Genomic DNA, 24971 nt, shown 5'->3' on the forward strand with positions numbered 1-24971 from the left:
TTTCCTTGTGTCTGTGTGGCTTATTATAGGCAAGTAACAAAATATACCTAAAGTGAGATGCCCAGCATCGACCTCAACTACAACGTGTTCAGAATGTTGACCACTTAGTACAACTGCCTGACTATTTCACATAAATAAATCACTGGATAGATTTTAACCCACAACTGTGTCTAATTGCTACTGAACACAAACTGACACAGCATTTTAATAAACACTATACAGAATCTATAAAGCTTAAACTAAAAAAAACAAAAAAACAAAACAGGCAAGCGTAAATGCTTGCGACTACAACGGCACATCCAGTTCAGCTCCGGCTTGTGTGGGACACGTCAAACTTTAGCCAGACATTACAGTTGGGTTCAATGAGCACCAGTGACGGTGAATGTGTGTTGCTTCTTTCTTTGCTGCGGGTTCGGTAGCAGCAATATGGCCGTCCTCCTCCGTGTATCTCTGTAGTCTTTGTTGGTGTTATTGAGCTTCTATTGGCCCCTTCTATGGGTTCATGGAGGTTTTGTGCTCATAAGGAGGGGATGATAGTCGTTGCTAGTAGTCTAGCGTGTACTCCAGTATTGCCGGCCCACCCATGGTGCTTTGTCAACGATCCAGAGATGTGTGTGTGTGTCTGTGTGGGCAGACACTCTCCTTCGCATCAAACAGGACATTGCTACACTTCCATTTTGTCCACTCACAGCATCGTTCTGCGGAGAAAGAAGAAAAAAAAAAGGAAAATAGATATTAGCCACATGAATCCTAGCGTCCCTTTTCGGGGGGGGGGGGGGGGGGGGGGGGGGGTATAGACCCCTGACAAATAGCAGATCTACAAGCTTGCGACGCATTGTGAGCCTGAAGAGCGGTTATTTTCAAATGGCCAAAATGTACAGTATATAGGGCTGAAGTGAGTAATTTATGTTTTGTAATAAAATCAAAATCTACAAATAACTAGTAACTAAAGTTTTCAAATAATTGTAGTGGAGTAAAAGTACAATATTTGCCCCTGAGATGTAGCCTAGAGCAGTGGTTCTCAAACTTTTTTATGTCAAGGACCCCCACATTGACACTTACTAGCCCACGGACCCCCATTTGAAAAGATATGCCAAGGACACCCACAAGAGAAGGTTTTTATGGCTCTCTAGCAGTGATTCTCAACCATTTTAATTTTAAGGACCCCCAGTTTGACATGCATTAGGCTACGGACCCCCATTTAATGGCATGTATGTCTCTGGGACCCCAATTCATATTGTAAAATCAATGTTAACTTAACTCTGAGAGTTACAGACCCATAAGGGTCCATTTGGTCCCTGTCCATCATTTAGCTGGGGACCCCCTGGAACCCCCTCAAGTACCCCTGGGGGTCCTCGGACCCCACTTTGAGAACCAATGGCCTAGAGGAGTAGAAGTACAAGTACTGAAAATTGGAAATGCTCCAGTAAAGTAAAAATACCTCAACATTTTACTTAAGTACAGTACTTGAGTAAATGTACTTAAGTTACTTTACACCACTGCTGTTCGCACACACACATCCACACACACTACCCAGGGGCGGATCTGAAGGGAGCAGCACGCACCAACCCTGTCACACAGTGTTATGGTAAACAGTGTTCCTACACGCTGCATGCAATGCTGCACTTATACCCTGAAGAAAATAGATCTCTGTACAGTGAGACAATTTTGAATTGACCACGGGGGGACTCTGATCAACAAAGTATATAGGGTTTGAGTGGTTAAAAGAGCACTATATAGGTCTATACTTCATGCATGTGGAAGAGATGGAGGATGGATTGACTGATCTGTATTTGTACAAACAGGGAAGGCCACAGGGAACTTACTATGTGGAGGGGATACAGTAGACGCATGCTGAGACGGAAGCCCATGTTTTTCATGTTCAAATACATATTACCCGCTTTTGACACAAATATGAATGGATCCAAACTGAGAGTTTCTGAGACAAAATGTAATTGTCCATTTACATATTTGGAGCATGTCATTTGTCAGTTATTACTGTTCACCACTGCCTTCTAATTCTTAATACCCCACATTATTACAGCACGCACGCATGTTGCACGCACACACAGACTGACCCACTTATAGATGGCTTGCCTCGTGCAGAACCATGTTGTAAAAATGAATAAAAGATCCCCTTTTAATGCAAAAATGTAAGACTCATTTCCTGAATCATAAAAAAGTTGAGGCCCAATGCTGGCATGCATGCAACAAAAACACCAGAAACTATGTGTGCATGAGAGAGTTTACAAAACCTAAAATGTGAATGTAGAACAAATGAAAAACATCTTCAAAGTAGCCTACTATCATGAATAGCAAATACCTTTACCAAAGGCAAGAACCCATATGAACGACAATTCAATGCCACTGCATCGGCCATGAGTACGTCTACAAATCGTTAGCCTCATAACCTAATTGCCTAATTCACTTTTTGTTCAAATTGACATTTTTAGCTAGCCCTATCCTAACACTGCTGCATCATTGTGCCTTATTGCCTATGTTCTCAGCCTATCAGGACGCTCTACATTCCAAAATGATTTAGTCAGAAAGTCAACTTTTTGACTCAGGCAGAAATGATTTTGAATGTAACAAGCATTCTGATAGGCTGAGGACATAGGCAACAAGGCAGGATGAATAAGCAGTGTTAGGAGAGTAGAGTTATGCAGATATAAATAAAGGCAGATAAACATGACTTAGGAAAAAAATGTGTTTTACTTTCTGCCAAAGTCATCTTGGTGACTTAGGCAGAAAGTGTTTTTGTTTTGTTTTGTCTCTCCTGAAAACCTTAAAAATATGAGTCAGGCAATTATGCCGTGAGGCTAACGAAATGTACAAGGAGTAGCCTAAAATGTAATGTTTTTAGTTTTCTCCTGGACAGCTCTAAACAGTACTCTTTGTTCAACCGTCTCTAGAGTATTGACTACAATGTTAATTAACTCGCCCACCACATGGAGACTAGGATTGTGCTAATTAGACAAGGTCTGTGCATGCTGTTGTAAGACAGAAAGAGCACATTTCATCATTTACAGTGATAATGCTGCCGACGAAAAGAAGAAAATTACTCCGGCAGAAGTTATGGTTCACTGATAAAAATCCGACGTGACAGGATCGGCTATGCTTTTGATCACAAGCGGTGACAAGATGAAACGGAATATGAAAAAGCCATTTTGAACTTCCCAAGCTTGGCAGAGTGAAACGGTGTATTATATCCCTGGCAGAAACAACTGGCAGGTACTTAAGTGCTGGTCTGTTATGGATGACTAAAGCACCATTTATATTTTGTTGTGCGATGATGGTGTTGCGTGCCGCCGGAAACGGCAGATCTAGAAGCTCACAAGTTACCTGTCGCAATACGACCAGTGGTGGAAAAAGTACTCAAATGTTTTACTTAAGTAAAAGTATCGATACTGCAATGTAGAAATACACTGTTACAAGTAAAAGTCTGGAATTCTAAATTTACAAAATTGTACAAAAGTATTGGTATCAAAATGTACAGTACTTAAAGTACCAAAAGTAGAAAGTACTCATTATGCAGAATGTCCCATTTCACAACTTTTCAAATGTTTGAAATGTATAAAAAATCTTTTGAAAATAGCAGATCTACAAGCGACGCATTGTGAGCTTGTTGATTGGCTATTTTCAAATGGTTGAAATGTATACAGGGCTGAAGTGGTTAATGTATGTTTTGTAATGATAATACAAATCTACAAAGTAACTAGTAACTAAGCTTGTTTGTAGATTGATTGTAGTGGAGTAAAAGTACAATATTTGCCTCTGAGATATAGTGGAGTAGAAGTAAAGGTATAGACAATTGGAAATACTCCAGTACAGCAAAAGTACCTCAAAAGTGTACTGAAGTACAGTACTTGAGTACATGTACTTAGTTACTTTCCACCACTGAACACACACTACGACCCATTGTGAGCTTGTAGAACTGCTATCGCTGGCATAACCGTGCTCACAGCAATGTAGCACAGTCAGAGAATCTGACTGTGGAGACTTAATTTACTGGACAACAGCCTGGCTCATAACGGTGAGTCACCCAGGCCTGACTGAAAGAGGCAAGTGGTGAGGGTCTGCCGTGAGCGGACCCTCACCACTTGTGGGGTGACTCACTCGACACAGTCTGCCACCATGAGTAGACGGAGTCAAGTGAGTCACTTATGTAATCACCGCAGGATGATTTGGCACGTGTTTTATAGGTCCATGATGCACGGCGCATCATGGACACATAAGTCATCTGATGTTAGTTGCTCACTGTCATTTATGAGCTTGTATATTCTGCATTTATCTTATTGTTTTATTTTCTTGGCAATGATGTGCAACATGCATCTCTCTCTCTTGCTCTCTCTCTCTCTCTCTCTCTCTCTTACTGAACACACACACACACACACACACACACACACACACACACACACACACACACACACACACACACACACACACACACACACACACAGTTGCTCACTGTCATTTATTTACTGGGCAATGATGCAACATGCATCATCATTTTGGATCTTTTATCGTGGTATTTTAATTCTGCCAGAATAGAGTGTGTGTGTGTGTGTGTGTGTATGTGTGTGTGTGTGTGTGTGTGTGTACGTGTGCCGTGCGTGCATGAAAGCCACAAAGAATTGATCAGCACTGTACAAAGAATTTATGATAAACCCTGAACCAATGCTGACTGCAGATCAACTCTCTTTCCATTGTAGGCCAAGCTGTCTGAAACAGGGTCTCTCTCTCTCTCCCCTTCTCTCTCATACTGTACACACACACACACACACACACACACACACACACACACACACACACACACACACACACACACACACACACACACACACACACACACACACACACACACACACACACACACACACACCACAGGCATACAGTATATATGCTGCATTACAGCAGAATTGTTCTTCTGAAGCACTTATTGGTTAAGTATTTATAAAGACTTTCAATTTGTGCAAATGAGGCATATATAGCGTCACCATACTGTACTAGGACATGAACACAAGCAGTCAGCCTGCAGAGTGCGACTTCACCACTGAACACCACATTATGATTTGTGTGGCTTTGATCACAGACTGCCACACATAGTTAACTTACTATCGATAGTCCAAGATTGCACAGGGAGGCCACACCGTTGTTAGAATGTCTTCTTTTCACAGTTAACGAGAGCGACACGAGGAATGTAATGCGCTAATAAAAGCTCAAACATGTAACGTTGCTCCCTACTGTGTACTGTAGATGCTCCTCCTCGTGTTATGATGAGATGCTTGTTATTATTTATTTATTCCTGGGAAGAGGGTTTGCATAAGCCTAATTAGAAATGTAGTTTTGATGTCTGAAGGGCCGGGACATGCATTTAGTGCTTCAGCGCTTGCACAGGGCTTTATTATAGAAATGAAGCTAGGGAACAGCTGTGTTTACTGCCCTTTAAGGACTGCTAGAGAGCTGCCCCCATGAGAATCATGATGTCACAAACAAACACAGATATTTTTGTGAGAGCAAGCATGTTTTCAATGTGTAGGCCTTAGAACCCTCTGCCTTTTTCCTGAAGTTGTCTGTTGTGTGTTCATTTACTGTAGTGGACATATTAAGGCAATGGTTTTCAACCTTTTTTTGCGTCAAGGACCCCCAAATTGACACATATTAGCCTACGGACCGCCATTTGAAAAGACCTGCCAGGGACTCAACCATTCTGATTTCTTGGGGGTCCCCATCTACACTGTAGTATCATCATCATCATCAGTGTTCATTTAACTTTTGAGAGTCGGGTCCATTTGGTTCCATTTGTACACTCTCAGAGTTACAGACGCATAAGGGTCAATTTGGTTCCTAACTACTGTGTTCATTTGGCTGGGGACCCCCTGGAACCCCGTCAAGGACCACTGGTGGTCCCCGGACCACTGGTGGTCCCCGGACCACTGGTTGAGAACCACTGTATTAAGGCATCAATGCCATACAATGTACCACCAGGGTTATGGGTTTGATTTGCACCGAGAGGACTCCTCCTACAAATGTGGTACATAGTAAAATGGAGATAAGCCTTATGGGTCCATATCAGTTACAGTTCAATTAACACTTTTAAAAAATGTTTTTGCTATGTATGTGCTGTACTATATAAAATGGCCCTTTTGCAAGTCATTTGTTGTATTTTGCTTTATTTAACCAGGAAATAAATGGCATTATGATTAATAATATATATTTCAAAGGAGACTGTCGTGGAATTCTGGATCAATCAGCAATTGATGAGGCACATAGGAGTCGAGACAATATTCTAGGTGGTGATATCAGAGAGAGAAGTACAATAACACTCATTGGTACTCGGCGGTACGGTTCTGCCAAGAGCACAGGGCAGATTTCATAGTTATACTGCAGCTGCTTCAAGGACAAACTGAACCATAACAAGCAAAACAATATAGCTATTAGGCCTAGTTGAGACATCTACACTCTTACAAGCTGCCAAATATCATAATGTATTGTAGAAGTAGTATAAGTGATTTAGTATATGGTAAAATATAAAGGTTAGACATAAGCAGCCATATAATTTGTTCCTCAGAGACCTTGCCAAGACAAGCAGCAGGCAGCTCAAAATGAGAACAAAAATAGTTCCAGGAAGACAAACAACAGAAACAGATTTTCAATATACTGCATACTGTTAGGTGAATGACATCCAAAAGACTCCAGTTATTTCATTCTGATTTAGATTTTAATCACTTGTTGATTAGCTAAGTGCAACATCATTCTGAATAAAATATTCTGTCAACTGGTTATTCCCCAGAGAAGGAAATGTAATATTCTTATAGTCCACAATATCTAGCTTGTCATCATCACACATACTGTAGATCAATCATTGTTTGGTCAAGATTAACTATATTAAAGTTTGTATTTATTTGTTGGAACTGAATACCTGAATAGCATACTCGAACCTGGAACACATCTGTGTCATTTTTTTAATTTGAGCTAAAAAGCATTATTTTACACTTTGGCTATTCAAAAATAGCAGATATACAAGCTTATAGCGCGGCACCGACTGCCGCGCTACGAGCTTGTAGATCTGCTATTTTTGAAAAATCGTGAAAATGTGTGCAAATCTTTGAATATATATATTATTCTAAAGCAAACATTTTTAACTCAAATCTTTGCTTCTGGGGGTCCCTGGAACAACATATTTTGAGATGGGGGTCGGCGGCCAAATACGTATCATTTTGGGGGTCCTTGACATGAAAAAGATTGAGCACCGTTTTTCAGAATACTGTTGGGACTTAGAAGACATTTGTAGAATCGGCTTCATGGATCTTAATGGGTTAAAAGGCTATCCACCAAGAGAAAGCAATAACAGATTCCCTGTTCGCGCACGCACGCACACACACATACACAAACACGCACACACAGAGGCGGATCTGAAGCAGCACACACACACACCAGCCCTGTCACACAGTGTTATGGTAAACAGTGTTCCCACACGCTGAATGCAACGCTACACTTACACCCCGAAGAAAATAAGATCTCTGTACAGTGAGACAATTTACGAATCTGTGTCTGTACTGTCTGCCAGATTGACGTACTGTACTCGTAACCGTACATGATGGATTCACCATTTGTCGTGCGACCGGGTTGTTTTTAGTCGCTGCCTGCAGTCAGTGCCAGTTTCGGGACCTGACCCCCGTCTCTTGCTTGTTTACATTTGGGGCCAACAGATGTCAGACTAAAGTGGGCCTCGGTTTTCTCAAGCCATTACCCCAGCATCCTCTCTGGGGACGCAAGCTTTGCCCCCCCCCCCCGCAAATAGACTAAAAGGCCATGCTGATGACGCATTGTGTGGGCACCAACATCCACTGAAGTCCACAGCTCACCACCCACAGCAAAGGATTTACAAAACTTAACCACATCCAAAGCCCTGCATATTATCTGCATGATAATGACGTGAAACAATGCAAGTGCTTCACTGTGTGCAAACGTATCGGTTCACACAATCACTTCGTCTTCTTGCTGCTGTGTGAAGAAGGCATGTTATATTCTCTAATCTCGCCCCAGAAACTCTCTGCAAAGCTTTGTGACTGCATGCAGTCGGGCCTCTGGCGTTCTTGTCAGCCAGTGTGATAGCGATGTGACTGATTATTCAAAATTATTCTCGGCTCGCTGTGAATACCGTCCTGTTTAGAGAGGAAGGCATACTTTCCATTTTCCTAATAAGATACAGTTTCACCAAATTATGTGAAGGATGAAAGATGTTGGAATAGTAAAACCCCCCAAACATAGTTCCTCCGGTCCCAATCTGGGAACCCAGCGCCAAATGAAAAGGAAAAACAATGCCCTCTGCTGTTTTTGACTATCTCAGTTGGCTCTAGCCGGAAGAAAACGTACTGTAGCACCCGTGCGCAAGGGGATTTTGGTCTGCCTTCAGCCTTTCACTTCCGGTGGTGCGACTATGTTTTCATTCCCACTAACAATATTTCTACACGGAACACTAACACCACTTCTCCCAGAAAACAAGCCCACTTTTCTATGATGAAAGAGCAAGTTAAAATGTGAATATCTTTCCATGGTTTTGTCTGCTCCGAGGACGCTATTGTTAAATGAGTGTCGGTTTGTTTCGAGTGGGGAAGGATCGACGGACACGTGAATCCCGCCCACTACATTTGATTGGGTAAAGCGCGGCCTGCTTCCTGATCTGAAGGCACGCCCACTTGACAGATTCAAACGCAGAGCAGAATCTGTTCTTGAGAGATTACTCCGGTCCTAATACCGTAGGGGAGTTTTCCCCCCCAAACATTCATCTGTTAAATCAGCAGGTAGTATCATTATTATCTACTCCTCTAAGTCATTTACAACGTGCATTCTGTCACAGATGCGATAACACAAAAAGACGCTCTCCCCAGTAAAAAAAGCTGGAGGAATGCCAGCATTGGGTCAGCCCTGCTCAGGCTGAGATTGATGAGCGCTCTCAAACGAAACTGACTCCATATCTAATAAGGAGCCTCAGCGGACATGTCCGGCCTTAGTTAATCCATTCCATCCGGGAACGCATCTGTGTTTACAGTAGATTACTTTGGCTATTCAAAAATAGCAGATATACAAGCTCATAGCGCGGCACCGAGTGCCGCGCTATGAGCTTGTAGATCTGCTATTTTTGAAAAATGTTGAAAATGTGTGCAGATCTTTGAATATATATATTTTTAAAGCGATTTTTTTTAACTCAAATCGTTGCTTGTGGGGATTCTACAAATCTCTTCTAAATCCTAACAGTTACAAAAAGTTGCTATATATATCAGTGGTTCTCAAACTTTTTCATGTCAAGGACCACCCAAAATGATATTTATTTGGCCGCGGACCCCCATCTAAAAATATTTTGTTCCAGGGAATTGAGTTAAAAGTGTATATATATTCAAAGATTTGCACACATTTTCACAATATTTCCCCCCCCCAAAATAGCTGATCTACAAGCTCATAGCGCGGCTATGAGCTTGTAGATCTGCTATTTTTGAACAGCCAAAGAAATCTTAAAATGACACGTGAATGATGCGTTTCCGGATTCAATGGATTAAGCATGTTTCCTCCAGGAGACGAGCTCTGGGATGCCTCTCCAGTGTCCCGGCTTCTCTTCTCTGTGTGTGTCAGGGGCCTTGGCTTGGCAGAGTGAGTCCAACCCATTTGTCAAAAACCTCTGCCCCTCATTAAATTATCATGTCCAGAGAGACAGAGAGAGAGACGTCTGTTTCCAGCAAAGAGGCTTGGAGCACCAATCAGACAGATCACAGTGTCTCAGACGGAACTGAATAAATAATTGAGTGTTTTCCACTGAAGATTTAAAGGTCGGGAATTTTCGATTGAGCTTGATCAAAGCTGTGCCGGGGTGAAAGCGTGGTAAAAAAAAAAAGGATAATGTCAAGATCAGAGGTTGTCGCCGAGGGCAACTGTTGTTTGCAATAATTCATTGTCCTGGACCGTGTACATTTTACTAAGTGCTACAGTATATGTAAAACCTTACACAGTGTTTTCCTCTAATAACGATCCTCGAAAGAACAGAAAGAGCATGTTAATGGGACAGTGATTTATATTAAAGCCCCCCCTCCACCCCCCATCGTTTCAGCTTGCATAATAATGACACTTATGTAAAAAGCTGGTCAGCACGAATGGTATAAAAATGATTCTTTCAAACACATTTCGAGACAGAGGGTGGATATTTTTGAGTCAAATACAGAGTCAAATACCTAAAATTAGCCATTAGGTGAACAGTTACTGGAGGAGCAATTGCTTGTGCATGTTTAGGTGCAGATAAGTGTACAGATGTGCTTGTATACTGTATGTGCTCATATGTGAACATGTATTAACCACTTAGGCCTAACCTTGTCGTACGCCAAATAGCGTAAACATCTCTTGAAAGTGTTTGCTTATAATGACGTGCCCAAAATAGAGACGCCAGCCAGGTTGAAAGTGGTTCATTTCCTTGTATATGTACATATAAGTGTGGTTGTGTGTACTCATGCATGTACTCAACTTTACGTGCAGTGGTGGAAAGTAACTATTGTACATTTACTCAAGTACTGTACATACAAATTTGGGGTATTTGTATACTTTACTGTATCTGTATTTCCGATGTTCAATACTTTTAATTCTACCCCACTACATCTCAGAGGAAAATATTGTACTTTTACTCTACAACTACGTATATGAAAGCTTTAGTTACTAGTTACTTTGTTGATTTTGATAATTATTACAAAACCCACTTTTTTTTACATTTTGAACTTGCGAAATATGACATTCTGCACAATGAGAACTTTTACTTTTGGTTCTTTAAGTATATTTTGACGCCGATACTTTTGTACTTTTTACTCAAGTATATTTTGAATACGGGACTTCTACTTGCAATATCTACATTGCAGTATTGATACTTTTACTTAAAGTTGTTCTGTGCAAATTTAAAAAAAAAAGACTTTTAGCAGCCTCTGCTGGTCATTACCGTCACTGCAGGACGTTTGTTTATTACTGCGTTACCCAGAATTCCATTCGTTTTCACCGGAAGACGGAAGTGTTTCAAAAAGCGTTCTTTTAATTGTTTTATACGATCTGTGGATCGTTTCTCTTAGCCAGTGTAGCTTTAGTTACCGTGAGCTGTGTTTTCTTTTTCTGTTTTTTTTTTCGTTCTTCAAATCATACAATCTCTTAAAATCAGCGTGAGTTTCCTTTTGTTATTAGCGCGGTAGTTCCTGGCCAAACAGGAACCCGGTGCATTTCCGCTTCCATTTTCCGGCCAGATGACGTCATTTTCGAGGGAAAGTCAAGCTAGACAGCGTTCAATAGAAAATATATAAATAAAAGGCTTTCGGGGGTGAAATTCATGGAGTGGGTGTTGTGAAACATTTGCCACTCACAAAAGATATACAATCTAACTTTAGTTTTACTGAAAACGTTACCTAGTATTACTTTAAGTAAAACATGTGAATACTTCTTCCATCACAGTTGCTAGAATTTCACTTTGCTGCCATGGCATACACTGCTGATTACGTAACGCATCACAGAGTATAAGGTGTAGGCAGCGGAGAACAGAAGACGGAGAAGTAGAATTTTAATCTGGAATTTGACCCAGTTGAGAAGCATTTCCTGCTACAGTACGTACATGTACGCCTTCAGCTTTTTAAATCAAAGCTGGGGACTTTTTGCTGTTTGCCGCTGCGTGCCTTTTATTGAGGCTTTTTGATTAATTTCTTGTGCTGAACTGTAACTTTTTTTCCCCCTCGTATTGCATCTGTTTTATTTGACATTTAATAACCGTTTTCAATTAAATGGCCTTTTATAATGTTTTTTCTATTGCGTTTTCTTAAAGCCCTTAAGGTTTTGTGTAAAGCACTTTTAAATTGCCTTGTTGCGCTCGCCTTGGCACATTGTAAATTCCACAATAATTTGCCCGTTCCTGCATTGTATCTTGGTATGAGTTTCTTTCCCAATATCCTACACCTTTTGTTAAGATAATGCTGTATAAAGTGTTATTGGGCTTTAACAGTTAATCAAACTAATCAATTTAATCGATAAGAAAAAGAATAATCGCTAATTTATTTTATTGAAAAATAATTGACTTTGGGGGGGAAATCTCACAGCGCGTGGCTGAGATTGTAGATCGGCTATTTTGCTTTTTTTGTGCAACAACGTTGTATGGCTAATTATAAAGGGTTTAAGTGACTAATCAGACTATTCAATTTATCCGACTATAAAAAAGATCTACTAATGTTTTTGTGTAGTAGGCAGAACAGGGCGTCACGGCCATTCACTGTGCGTACGACGCGACACCCTCACTCTCACTCTCACAGATCCGTGATTTCATACCCCCCACTTTTTGAAAAAATAAAAAAGATATGTATATTTTTTGATAATAAATCGGTAAAATCAGGCAAAAATAAGAATAAAATAACCTAACCATAACCTTAAAACCAAAATAAAGTAACCAAAACACGAAAAGAAACGAACAAAATCCGCCCAAAAAAACGCAATATTTTGAAAATACAGAATTTGTTTACATTTGACAGTTACAAATGTTTTTCACGCTTTTTAAAAAATAGCCAAAGTGTAAATTAAGGGGTATAGTCCACCGAAAGTCCATCCCCCCCACCTTCTGAGAGCCTGTGACGTCCCTGAGGCAGAAGAATAGAATAATTGCTAAGAAAATAATCAATAGTTATCAGCCCTAGCAGTGACTCACCAGGCGGTGGCTGTGTTGTAGGGCAGCAGGGTGGGGCTAGTGTGTAGCCCCTCCCCTCGGAGGCTGTGTCTGGGCTGGTAGTGGCTGCTGCAGGGGACAGTGGGGGCCGGGGCCTGGGCTGCTTCGCTCTCCTCCGCCGGCATGGACCGGTGCCACTGGCTCCTGGCCTTCTTCAGCCAGCGGCCCCCCAGGCCCCACTTCTCCAGGTACACCCGGCACAGTTCATAGTTGATGGCCGAGTAGTAGAGGAAGTCCAGCGCCAGCAGCACCATGACGAAGAAGCCGTAGATCCACACGCCGACCAGGGCTGTGTAGTTGCTGCAGGGAAAGAGCCACAGAGAGTGTTATAAGTGGACTGTAAATCTGTCTTGAGTGAGGAAAGTGAGGGATCATTCCCAGTGGTGGAAAGTAACTAAGTACATTTACTTAAGTATTGTACTTAAGTTCAATTTTGAGGTATTTGTACTTAACTTGAGTATTTTCAATTTCCGCTCACAACCTGCGTTAAACGCAGGTTGTGCGCGGCCACAGTTTTTTGCAGCCAGCGGATTCTAAAAAACGGGAGTGACGCGCCTGTCACTCACTTTCAGGACCCTCCCTGTAGCCCGCACCGCCTGCTGCCGTGAGCACCATGGTGCTTCCTGAGTCTTGGGACGGTCCGCCTTCCACTCACCCGATTGGACAGAGGGGGAAAAGCAGCTCCTGCCTCCAGCAGTTTTCTGCTTCAAATGGACAAGTCGTGTAGAGCGGATAAACGCAAGGTCTGCGCGACAGGCGGAAAGATCCGCTCTTGCGTGAATCCACGCATTTACATTGACAAAGCTTTGGCAGATTCTGCCCCAGAGGTAAAATAAAAGTGCGGTGGGAGCGCGCCCTAACAGAGTATTTCTACATTGCAGTATTGATACTTTTACTTAAGTAAAATAAATGTGTACTTTTGTGTACTCATTGTCTATTCACAGCTTTGGCCACATATAATATTGATTGATTGATTGATGTATTTTTGTGTCATGAACCATAGGTGCCCAGCCCACATGGACTTACAGGACACATCATCATTGCAAATGTGTACAAAATAATCAACACTAATTTACAAACTGCATTTCATTCAAACTGAATTTCTGCCAGAAACAAAAGTAACTTTCCTAAAACATAATTCAATTCTTTCATAATCATTTAATCAAAAGAAAGCAACACACAATGACACTAATGACATTTTACAAAAACATAAAATAAAACATTTTAACATTTCAGTAAAACAGAAAATGGATTTTGTCTTAATAAACAAAACCTTTCCTCCCCATGGGAGTACCAATTAATCGACCTGTTTCTATGGCTACTGCATACACATAGATCATTTCTCCATTAATGGCTTCATTTTTAGATACATTTTCTCTAGGGACTATTTCCGGCCACACTGTTCAAATCAATCCTTTGCATTAAATTACATTAAAAACATAACGATAACCGAACTTTGACAAAAATGACCTACATCTCAAACAAGTCCATGCAAGTTAAATTCCATACCGTACTTAAATTTAAGAAATCAAACAAACTATCATGTAAAGCCTATAGACTTTGCATAATTGCCAGCAGTAGCATCGTAGTCATTGTGCTAAAAACACACCAGACCGCCGGTATGGTCTTTATCTCTTTAACGGTTCTCTTCCTTCAAACTTAGCCATGTTTTCCACTGTATTGCTTCACTAGACTGGTGGTTGTATAGGTATAGGACACTGTTTCCCTATTAACAACAATTCTAACCTTTTTCTAAGTTATTTCATAAATAAAATGATAAAGAATTTAGTAATTTCCATAAATAATACTTTTAAACATTTAAGAATTAGTGAAAATAGCAGATCTACAATCTCGCAACGCGGCGCAAAGTGATGCGTTGTGAGCTTGCAGATCTGCTATTCTTACTATTGGGTCTCCGGCAAACATCTAATTTCTCATCTGGGTCTTGAGCTAAAAAGTTTGGGAACCAACTGGTATGGGAGGTTCATAGTTGTGTAACATGCATGCATGTAAAGCAGGACCACACCGAAAAACACAGCAAACTTGGTGCATCTGCTGAGCCTGCTGTCTTTTCAATACAGGCTGATCTTGTGTCTCTTCGCCTTTTGACAAAATGTCCTCTGTGCATTGACCCTGATTAAATGTATGTGACTTGCAATAGAACTCTTGTCAGTTTACCCACAGCTTATAAATGACAGCGAGGTAAATAACATGCCAAATGGCTTCCCATTAAATTGGTGTCATTTGGGATGATGGCAACATTTTAATGGAGTTGTACAGTATATAGATTATTATTGGTGAATAATAATAAATACAATTTCCACTAATGGAAAGATGTCTGGTCCTAATAGGATGCAACCACACTCAGCCTACTTTAGAGGAATGAACTTACTCTGACCTTCAGAGATAGAGATAAAATAGGATGTTATTCCAAACTCACCCAATTTATTTAGCGCCAGTCCCATCATTTATGCTGTATGGCTACTCTTTGCAACTGTTTTATGCATTAAAATCTGCCTGTAGTCACTGGAAGCCATTTCGATAATGATTTCTAAGTGCTTCTAGTTGAGTTACTCAATTAGGCCCACTTCTGTTGGAAAATGATGCGGCCTTGGGGATATCTATCGACCTAAGTAGCTAGAATGAAAATAAAATGAACATTTTATGTTGCTTGAATGAACACTGCACCAGACACATGTTATTAGTATTAATGCACTCTAACCCAAATGTATTTTCCATTGCATTTATCTTTCCTCATCTTCGTAATATTACTCAAGAGTTTGCCTGTGACTGAATCTGTATGAGAGGAACTAATTATCTCCGCCTTGGCCATGAGTTTGTTTTCGCCCCTGTGTGTGAGTGTGTGTGTGTGTGTGTGTGTGTGTGTGTGTGTGTGTGTGTGTGTGTGTGTGTGTGTGTGTGTGTGTGTGTGTGTGTGTGTGTGTGTGTGTGTGTGTGTGTGTGTGTGTGTGTGTGTGTGTGTGTGTGTGTGTGTGTGTGTGTGTGTGTGTGTGCGCGTGCGCGCGTGTGTGTGTGTTTCCATGGCTGATCTGGCAAACTACTTGAACAATCAGCGTCAGATTTCGTGTGCCCACTGCCAGTAAGCCAAAGAATTCAATACCTGATATTTTTTTCAAATCGGCCTCATGGTGGACCCAGGCTGGATAAAAATCAATGGTCCATTGTGTGGCCGGTTATAGTACTGCAGGTGTAGGCGTACTGTCATATGTTCTGGAGCAGTCCAAAGAGAACGTTTGGATAACAGTGGCTGATTGATTCATGAACTACATTACAGAGGTGAAGTCTGCAAGGTAAATGCATAGGACGCTTTTTGGTACTGTCTACGCTTTATCTCTGGAATCATGTCATAAGAACATATCATGCAGATTTGTGATATTTCATACCAATTAGCTATACTTGGCTTCCACAGCTTGTGTATTTGGCATATTTAACAAGAATGCAATATCATGAACATGTTGTCCAATCAACACCAAACTTAAATGAGTAGTTCACCCAAACAATTATGGGGATTTTTTGCTAAGCCAATAATTTGATGACCGGTGGAGTCTCTGGTAGGAGACTCAAAGACTCTCCATTGAGTCTCCTACCAGAGACTCCGCCGTTCATCAAATAATTGGCTTAGAAATGCCACAGAAACCAAAGAATCCCCATGAATTCAAGGCTTTATGGGATGTGCGATTGATAGAAAGTAAGTGATTTTTTGGGGTGAACTACTCCTTTAAATCACATGTTGCGAGGCCTCTAATAGAGCACACTTCCAAAATTGTGTTCCCTTACTGTACAGTATGTATATAGGGGGAGTGACAGTATTATCAATGTGACTATACACCAATGGTTCTCAAACGTTTACATTTCAAGGACTACCCTTAACTCAGACAGTGTACAAATGGAACCAAATGGACCCGTTAGGGTCCATTTGGTTCCATTTGTACACTGTCTGAGTTACATACTTGTAAGGGTCAATTTAGACCCCCCTAAGGAACCCAGAGAGTCCCTGAAATCCTTTTAAAACCACTGCTATACACACTGTAAAATAAAAGTAATACCTGAGTGAAACTGTTAGCCAACCATCAACCATCAGTCCTCAAGGATCACATCATTCCCTTGGTTTTTATTTTGAATAGCCATAGAGCTGTTAAAGTGCTAAGTGCTGCCCAAGGTTATAGAATGACAGCTCTTCAGAAAGTTTGACACTCTAGTCCACGAAAAATAGCAGCCTTTATACATCCCACTAACTGTCCACTGAAGCAGTATGAAACGGCCCTCCCAACAGGCTGTCTGCCACTAAACGAAACACACAACGACATGCCGCAGGGCAGCGCGAACCGAGTCCGAGACCGTTGAGCCACGCTGTGAGGGCATTAGCCCATTAAGACCCAGGAAACGCATCTGTGTCATTTTGATGAAGATTTCTTTGGGCTATTCAAAAATAGCAAATATACAAGCTTGTAGCGCCGCACTGAGTGTCGCGCTATGAGCTTGTAGATCTGCTATTTTTGAAAAATCGTGAAACTTTGTGCAAATTAATGTCTCAACAAAATGTCTAGATTTTTCTGAAAAAAATATTGTTGCTATATCAGTGGTGCTCAAAGTTTTTCTTGTCAAGGACCCCCCCAAAATGATATGTTTTTGACCGCCGATCCCCATCAAAATATGTTGTTCCAGGGACCCCCCCCAGAAGCAAAGATTTGAGTTAAAAATGTTGTTTCAAAAAATATATATGTATTCAACACAAATGTTCAAGATTTTTCAATAATAGCAGAACTACAAGCTCGTAGCGCGGCACCGAGTGCCGCGCTACGAGCTTGTAGGTCTGCTATTATTGAAAAATCTTGAATTGAATAGCCCAAAGTATAAAATAATGGTTATAGCTAAACATCTAAAATGCAACACAGTCTCACTCCCAAGAAGGCACATATTGCCTTTTGGTCAGAACCCCAGGAAGGCACTATGTGTCACCCAGGGCCGATATATACAATATGCGCCTTCCAGGGTCACTCATAGACATTCATAGAATTCCTGACCAAAAGGCAATATGTGCCTTCTTGGGAGTGAGACTGTGTTGCTAAAATGACACAGTATATGCGTTCCCGGTCTTAATGGGTTAGGAGAGAGAGCCATGCCTTTGTCACCACAGTCTCCCCCTGAGAACCCCCCGAAGCCACACCGAAGGCGAAGGGCACATTTCTATTTCTGTGTCTGTCCTTTACTCAGCAGCTCAGCACTCAATAGTCCTGAGCGAGTGTGTTTGTGCACAGAATACAGTATACGTCCGTTACTGAATAATAGATTGTTAAAAATGTGGTGGAATTGGAACTCCTCATAGGCGCTCATTGACGTTGTGGCGTGATGTGTGTGTGCGCGTGTGTGTGTGTGTGCGCGTGTGTGTGTGTGCGTGTGCGTGTGTGTGTGTGTGTGTGTGTGTGGCTAATTTTGCGAACTGCCAGATCGATCAGGGCCAAACTGTGTATGCACGCTGCCAGAAGGCCGCAGAATGTACCTCCGCCAATTTCTTTCACACATGTTTTTACTTTCTTAATTATTTAACTTTCATCATTCTGTAATGGAAGTGAAAGGGTCTCTGATTTTGGGCTGAAACCGTGTCCAAATTTGGAGCCATATCAGAGATACGACAGGCTGGCCACATGAAGGCAGGCTGGCCACATGTATAGCCTGGGACCAGACGAATCTGCGAGTGCAAAAAAAAATTGCACTCTGCGATTTGGGTCTGGCACCGCTCCATAGAGAATCCATTTCCTGCTCCAGAAGACGTGGGTGAACAATCAGGGGCCCAGTATTCAAATATGAGAGACTGTAATTGGTAGTTGGTTGTAGGTCTAACCAATTGCGTCGAGGGCAGGGACGTGCACAGATAGACTCTAGGTGGTGCTACAGCACCTGCCCTTTGCCCTCTTGACCAGAAGTGCCCTTTTGAAAAGAAGAAAAAAAAAAGTTTCAGTTTAGCAGGGGTCTTCAACAGGGGGTCCGGGACCCCTAGGGGGTCCTCAGAGTTACTACAGGGGGTCCACCAAATCTTTATGTGATATGATTTTTCTTTTTACCATAACCACTCGAAACCTAGCATCCCTTTTCTGAGGAGAACTGTAGCCAAAAATAGCAGATCTACAAGCCCACAACGCCTCGTGCTGCGAGGCGTTGTGGGCTTGTAGATCGGCTATTTTTGGCAAAGAGGTATAGGTGTAGAGGGAAAAAAGAGCAGACCAAGTAAACAAAAAAAAGTATAATTTACATGAGCACCTGCCCCTCAAAATGTCTGTGCACGCCACTGGTCGAGGGCCATTGTTTTGATCCCGCCCCCCCAAAAAACGTCCTCATGGAAGCACCAGACTCATATCCACGCAGTGATATAGTCTGGCTACGCAAGGCATGAAGTCTGAGATCCACTTAGGAGCCATGCAGTTCCTAAGTGAATCCCAAGATCCACATGATTCCGATTCTTTCGTTTAGTTGGTAATTGTGTTGTAAAAACAATGTTGAGGCCATGTTCCTATCACGTCTTTGCTTCTAGGTGTTTAAGGTACTCAACCCCGTGTCAAGACAACAAACACCCGTATAGTCATGATATAATCCTGATATAGCACAATGTGTCCTGTATCATTGCTTAAATATAATATTCCATAGTACTGTAGAGTACTACAATTGATTTTCATTTAGACAAAGTGGGAATCAAACCTGCAAGTTTCTGAATAACCACTGGTGTGTCCTGCACTGTATATTTCAAGTTACTATAAAGCAGTGGTGTAAAGTAACTAAGTACATTTACTCAAGTGCTGTACTTAAGTACACTTTTGAGGATTTTTCACTTTACTGGAGTATTTCCCATTTCCAATACTTTTACTTCTACTCCACTACATCTCCGAGGCAAGTATTGTACCTTTACTCCATTACAATTATTTGACAACTTTAGTTACTTTGCTGATTTAGATTATTATCACAAAACATACATTAACCACTTCAGCCCTATACATTGCGACGCGACACATTGTGAGCTTGTAGATCTGCTATTTTCAAAAGATGTTTTAATACATTTTGAACTTGTGAAATGGGACATTCTGCACAATGAGTCCTTTTACTTTTGGTACTTTATGTACATTTTGATACCAATACTTTTGTACTTTTACTCAAGTACATTTTGATTACCGGACTTTTACTTGTAACAGAGTATTTCTACACCGCAGTATTGATACTTTTACTTACAGTAAGTAAAAAAATCCACCACTGCTATAAAGCCTACACTCGACACGTGCATGTGTCCTTTGAACTGGCATGATGTCAGGGTGTCCTCGACCCAGAACGAATGCCTTCAGCGTCTGCTCCTCGTTGTGGAGCTGTTGAATGTCTCCGCTGGTAGAGATCAGTGTGGCAGACAGATGATGCCAATAAGTGTGATATTGTCAGGGGAGCCTGCCCTGCAGCACACCAAGCCAGTTAGCAACAACAGGCTCTTTTTTCAACCTCGTTGAGGGAAATGTCATCTCTGAGTGGGAGACAAGAAATTGTGTTTCACCTTGCTTCTTCAACACGGTATTCAAATGTCACCCTGAACGTACAATATTTCTGATGGCGTGACCTGGATTTGTACAAAAGCGCAGGGGCGTCACGACCATTCACTGTGTGTACGACGCGACACCCTCACTCTCACAGATCCGTGATTTCATACCCCCCACTTTTTGAAAAAATAAAAAATATATATATAGTTTTTGATAATAAATCGGTAAAATCAGGCAAAAATAAGAATTAAATAACCTAACCCTAACCCTAAAACCGAAATAAAGTAACCAAAACACGAAAAAAAAACTAACAAAATCCGCCCAAAAACCGCAAAATTTTGAAAATACAAAATTTGTTTACATCTGACAGTTACAAATGTTTTTCACGATTTAAAAAAAATAGCAGATCTACAAGCTCATGCCGCGCTATGAGCTTGTATATCTGCTATTTTTGAATAGCCAAAGTGTAAAATAAGGGGTATAGTAATAGTCCACCGAAAGTCCATCCCCCCCACCTTCTCAGAGCCCGTGACGTCCCTGCAAAAGCGTGTGCTTGTTGTAACTGCTCATAAGCAGCGGTGAGGCCAGCGGGACACAGACTTTTATCATATATCTATTTTTGCTATTTGTCTATTTTATTTTCTAATGTAATTCTGTTTCATTTTTATTAGGTCTTGTATAAAACAAAATGCTGCTCTCCATTGTAATTACTCAATTATGATTTAAAGGTAGGGTAAGTGATTTACTTTGGTTAAAATAAGTGTTAAATAGCTCTATATTCTAGTAAAAGGAGTCTCCCATGTCTCTCCAGCTCTTTATTAAACAGAAAATGCATTTTCAGTGGTCTCTCCTGATTGGCTCTTAAATGTTGTCACCTACCTGAAAATGTATTATATTCTGTTAACTAAACAGCTGGAGAGACCCCTGTGACCGAACAAACGCTCTGTAGCAATGATTACTATCAGAATATAGTACTTTAACCTTTTTAACAAAAAATAATAATAATTACCAAACGATATCACTTACCCTACCTTTAATTATATGACAGGATGATGTGGTTACATTGTAATAACACAACCAATGATCACCAGACTTTTAGAGGACCACAATGGAAATAACCCATGGGGCTTTATTGTATTTTTATCCTCTGTGATATTGTGTGTTGTTGATGTCATCATGGAAGTGCTGATGTGCTCTTTCCTTTTATCACCAAATAAATTCATTCGTTCATTCACTTATACTGATAACATTATTAGCCATGAGGCTGATATACGGCCAGCTGACACAACATGTCAAACATGGTTGCTGTAGATGTTGTGGTAGAATTCATGGCTGAAGAGACACTGGCGCCTTGTCTCTTGTGCAAAGAGCATTGTAAAGTGAGGGTCTACGCATTGGTGGACATGTACTCTAGTACTGTATTTGAGTACAAATTTGAGGAGTTTTATCTTTACTGGATTCTTTTTTACTTCTACGCCACTACATCTCAGAGGCAAATATTGTACTTTTTACTCCACAAACTTTAGTAAGTAGTTACTTTGTAGATTCGTGTTATTATGACAAAACATGCATTAACCACTTTATCCCTATATTCTTCGGCTATTTGAAAATAGCCGAAGCTTTGCGACACGTTGTAGATCTGCAATCTTCAAAAGATTTTCATACATTTTGAACACTTGCGAAATAGGACATTCTGCATATTGAGTACTCATTACTTTTGGTACTTTAAGTGCATTTTGATGCCAATACTTTGGTACTTTTAAATCAAGTACATTTTGAATTCCGGACTTTTCCTTGTTTTTACTTTGGTCTTACTTGTGTGCGTAGCCATCTGAGGTGGTGGTGAGGTTGATCTGCATGACTGTCTGGAACTCGGTGTCATTGCAGCAGTACTTGAAGGCCGTGTTGTTGTGGTGGCAGCAGAACATGTAGGTCTTGTTGTCCGAGAGGCGCGGGCAGTGGAAGCCGAAGTGGTAGCGCCCCTTGTGGTCGGAGTACGGTTCACACACTCGGTAATGAGCAGAGAAGGCTGTGACAGAGGAAAGAATATAAAATTAATCTTTGTTTCAAACACTGATAAAAACCACAAGAATATATAGCCAGCAACTCATGATTGTCTATTTTTATTGTCTTACTTAATGTTAGGTAGTTTCCAGTACATGTGCCTCGATATTACTCATGCACATATTGGTTCGCTTATTTGGGATTATTGGACATTGTCTTTCTAAACCAGCTGCCAGATGCCATCAGAGAACCATATGGCGGTCATCAATGGACAACAGTATCCTCTCCATCAAGGAGACAATTGAATTGGACTGCATTTCACCCTGTAATACAACCAAACTATGGAAACCACAACAGGAATGTCGTCTAATTTCATTTTGAAGCATTACTGTGAATCGAGAGGATAAGTATTGAATCTGGCAACCCAAGATGCTTTTCCTCTCTGTAATTGAAATCACTGAAACATCATTTGGCAGCTGTGGCTGCTGCAGATAATCACCAATTACTAATCTGTCAGCGGAACGGACCAGCCATAATGAGTGTCAATTTACGGGGCTGCTGGTGATGGTTAACACACGTGTCACGATGATCCAAGACTAAAAGCGCTTGTTCCACTGTCTCATAAACACACAGGGGGTTCTTCCGTGTGGCATCCTTTCACATTCTGTTGCTAGCAATCAGGGCTGGAATGAATCTTCCTCTGAAGATAAATTAGACAGGCGCTTGAGCATAGCGGCAATATATATATATTGTAGTGTCCTTGTGTTGTGTTTCGCCTTGCCCCGATAGGCTACCAGTGGTGGAAAATAACCAAGTACATTTACTTAAGTACTGTACTTAAGTAAAATTGTTTATTATTATTATGTATACTTTACTTGAGTATTTCCAATGTCCAATACTTTTACTTGCACTCCACTATATCTCGGATCCAAATATTGTACTTTTACTCCACTACATTCATTTGAAAACTTCAGTTTAGTTTCTTTGTAGATATAGATTATTATTACAAAACATACATTAGCCACTTCAGCCCTATATACATTTGGGCCATTTGAAAATTGCCGAATCACAATGCGTCACGATACGACACATTGTGAGCTTGTTGATCTGCTATTTTTATACGTTTTACACATTTGAAAACTTGTGAAATGGGACTTTGTGCATAATGAGTACTTTCTACTTTTGGTACATTAAGTACATTTTGATACCAATACTTTTGTACTTTTGTTCAAGTAAATCTTTAATTCCAGACTTTTACTTGTAACAGAGTATTTCTACATTGCAGTATTGATACTTTTACTTAAGCAACAAATGTTACTTTTTCCACCACTGAATACTCATATATGCAGACAATATGTGTACATGCACACACATATATGCACAAAGACACTATTGTCACCTGTTGTGCATGTTTTTGTTCTGATTCATTTTCTTTTGAGATTCTTTCAGTGTGATCTATTGTCAATTTATTAATGATATGTTGCATAATTATGCTTTCTTATTTCCTTCACTGTCCATGTCACATGTAGGTAACAACACTTTTACGTTGAATATGCAGGGTCATGCTAGATGACTGTCTCCCAGTCAAATTTGGTCACATATGTCCATACACAAATTTGCCATGGCCTCTTCCGTGGAAAATTCTAGATTTTGTTTTTACACACCATTATAATATTCTTATTTTGATCATAAGACCCAATTACTGAATGTCAGTCTCCAGGTTTCTTCAGAATATGTATGACACTGATTTACTATGACACCATGGCACACTAGGGGTCCACTAGAACAGTGGTTCTCAAACTTTTTTTATTTTCAAGGACCCCCATCAGAGTTGCAGACCTGTAACGGTCATTTAGGGATAGCTCTTTATGCGGTTGTCTACTCATTTTGTAAGTCCATGGCAAAATAGAATTTTGACAACAATGTACACCACAAGCCAGCATTACCCCTGTGTAAAATGTATACTGTAGATAACAACACTGTTACGTTGAATATGTTTCAAGTAAATTCAAGTTAATTTGCTTTTGTCTTTGCTCAGTGTGTCTTTCCTTTATTTCCATATTATAATAGAAGTGTCAAGAAGGAAAGCGTCGTGCTGTCATTCGGGGCTTAAGTCAGCCAAAGAGAAAGTGGCTGGGAGCTTTCCTATAGTCTCTGTCAGAGACAGATTGGCTTTTGAAAGCAGCGAGCACCGTCAGGTTATAATGAGCTTTGGCACGCCGACACATTCTCAACAAGGCACCGGCCGGCTTGCCTTTTGTCAACTCTAATTGACAGAGTTTCCTTTTAAATAGTGAGGTAGACTGAAAACCAGAGAAAGTGGTAATGAAGCATATAGGTTGATTTAAAAGTCGAGGAAACGTTTCGTAGCGAGGGGAAAACTCTGCTCCATTCCAGTTTTGCATCGACAAGCTGCAAGGTCATCCAACATAATAGGTTGTAGTAAGACTATACAGCACGGGCCTATACGTGTTCAGTACTAGACTCTGTCTTGGCTAACACACTTTTTGTTCTTTTAAATTGCTGTAGGCTACAGCCAATAAAATGGTAAATCAGTTCAGATCATAGACATATTTATTTTTCTCCGTCTCAGATTTGCCCCGAATCATAAATCCTTTGGCGCTCACGAGGGGAGGGGTCAGCGGTTATGGGCGAGGTGAAATTGGCAATAAGGAAGCGAAGCACTTCAGCATCGGAACTGGACCATA

At 40.8% G+C, this 24971-nt stretch overlaps 1 protein-coding gene across 2 annotated transcripts in view; it reads right to left on the bottom strand.

The window, feature by feature from the left end:
- Positions 1-259: 259 nt before the first annotated feature.
- Positions 260-24971, bottom strand: part of shisal1b (shisa like 1b) — a gene marked incomplete at its 3' end in the record, with an annotated part of 72208 nt that continues 47496 nt past the window's right edge. Inside the window, exons 3-5 of one of the 2 annotated variants that reach the window (XM_084059941.1) lie at positions 22075-22288; positions 12710-13027; positions 260-698 (exon numbers count right to left, since the gene is read on the bottom strand). In XM_084059941.1, coding sequence (XP_083916067.1) covers position 698; positions 12710-13027; positions 22075-22288 — 533 coding nt within the window. Of the gene's footprint in view, positions 699-12705; positions 13028-22074; positions 22289-24971 lie in introns of those variants that run through there. The other variant, XM_084059940.1, reaches the window with a different exon arrangement.

This window comes from Gymnoscopelus microlampas (genome assembly GCF_963454915.1).
Source record: "Gymnoscopelus microlampas genome assembly, chromosome: 6".
In the NCBI taxonomy this organism is placed as follows: Eukaryota; Metazoa; Chordata; class Actinopteri; order Myctophiformes; family Myctophidae; genus Gymnoscopelus; species Gymnoscopelus microlampas.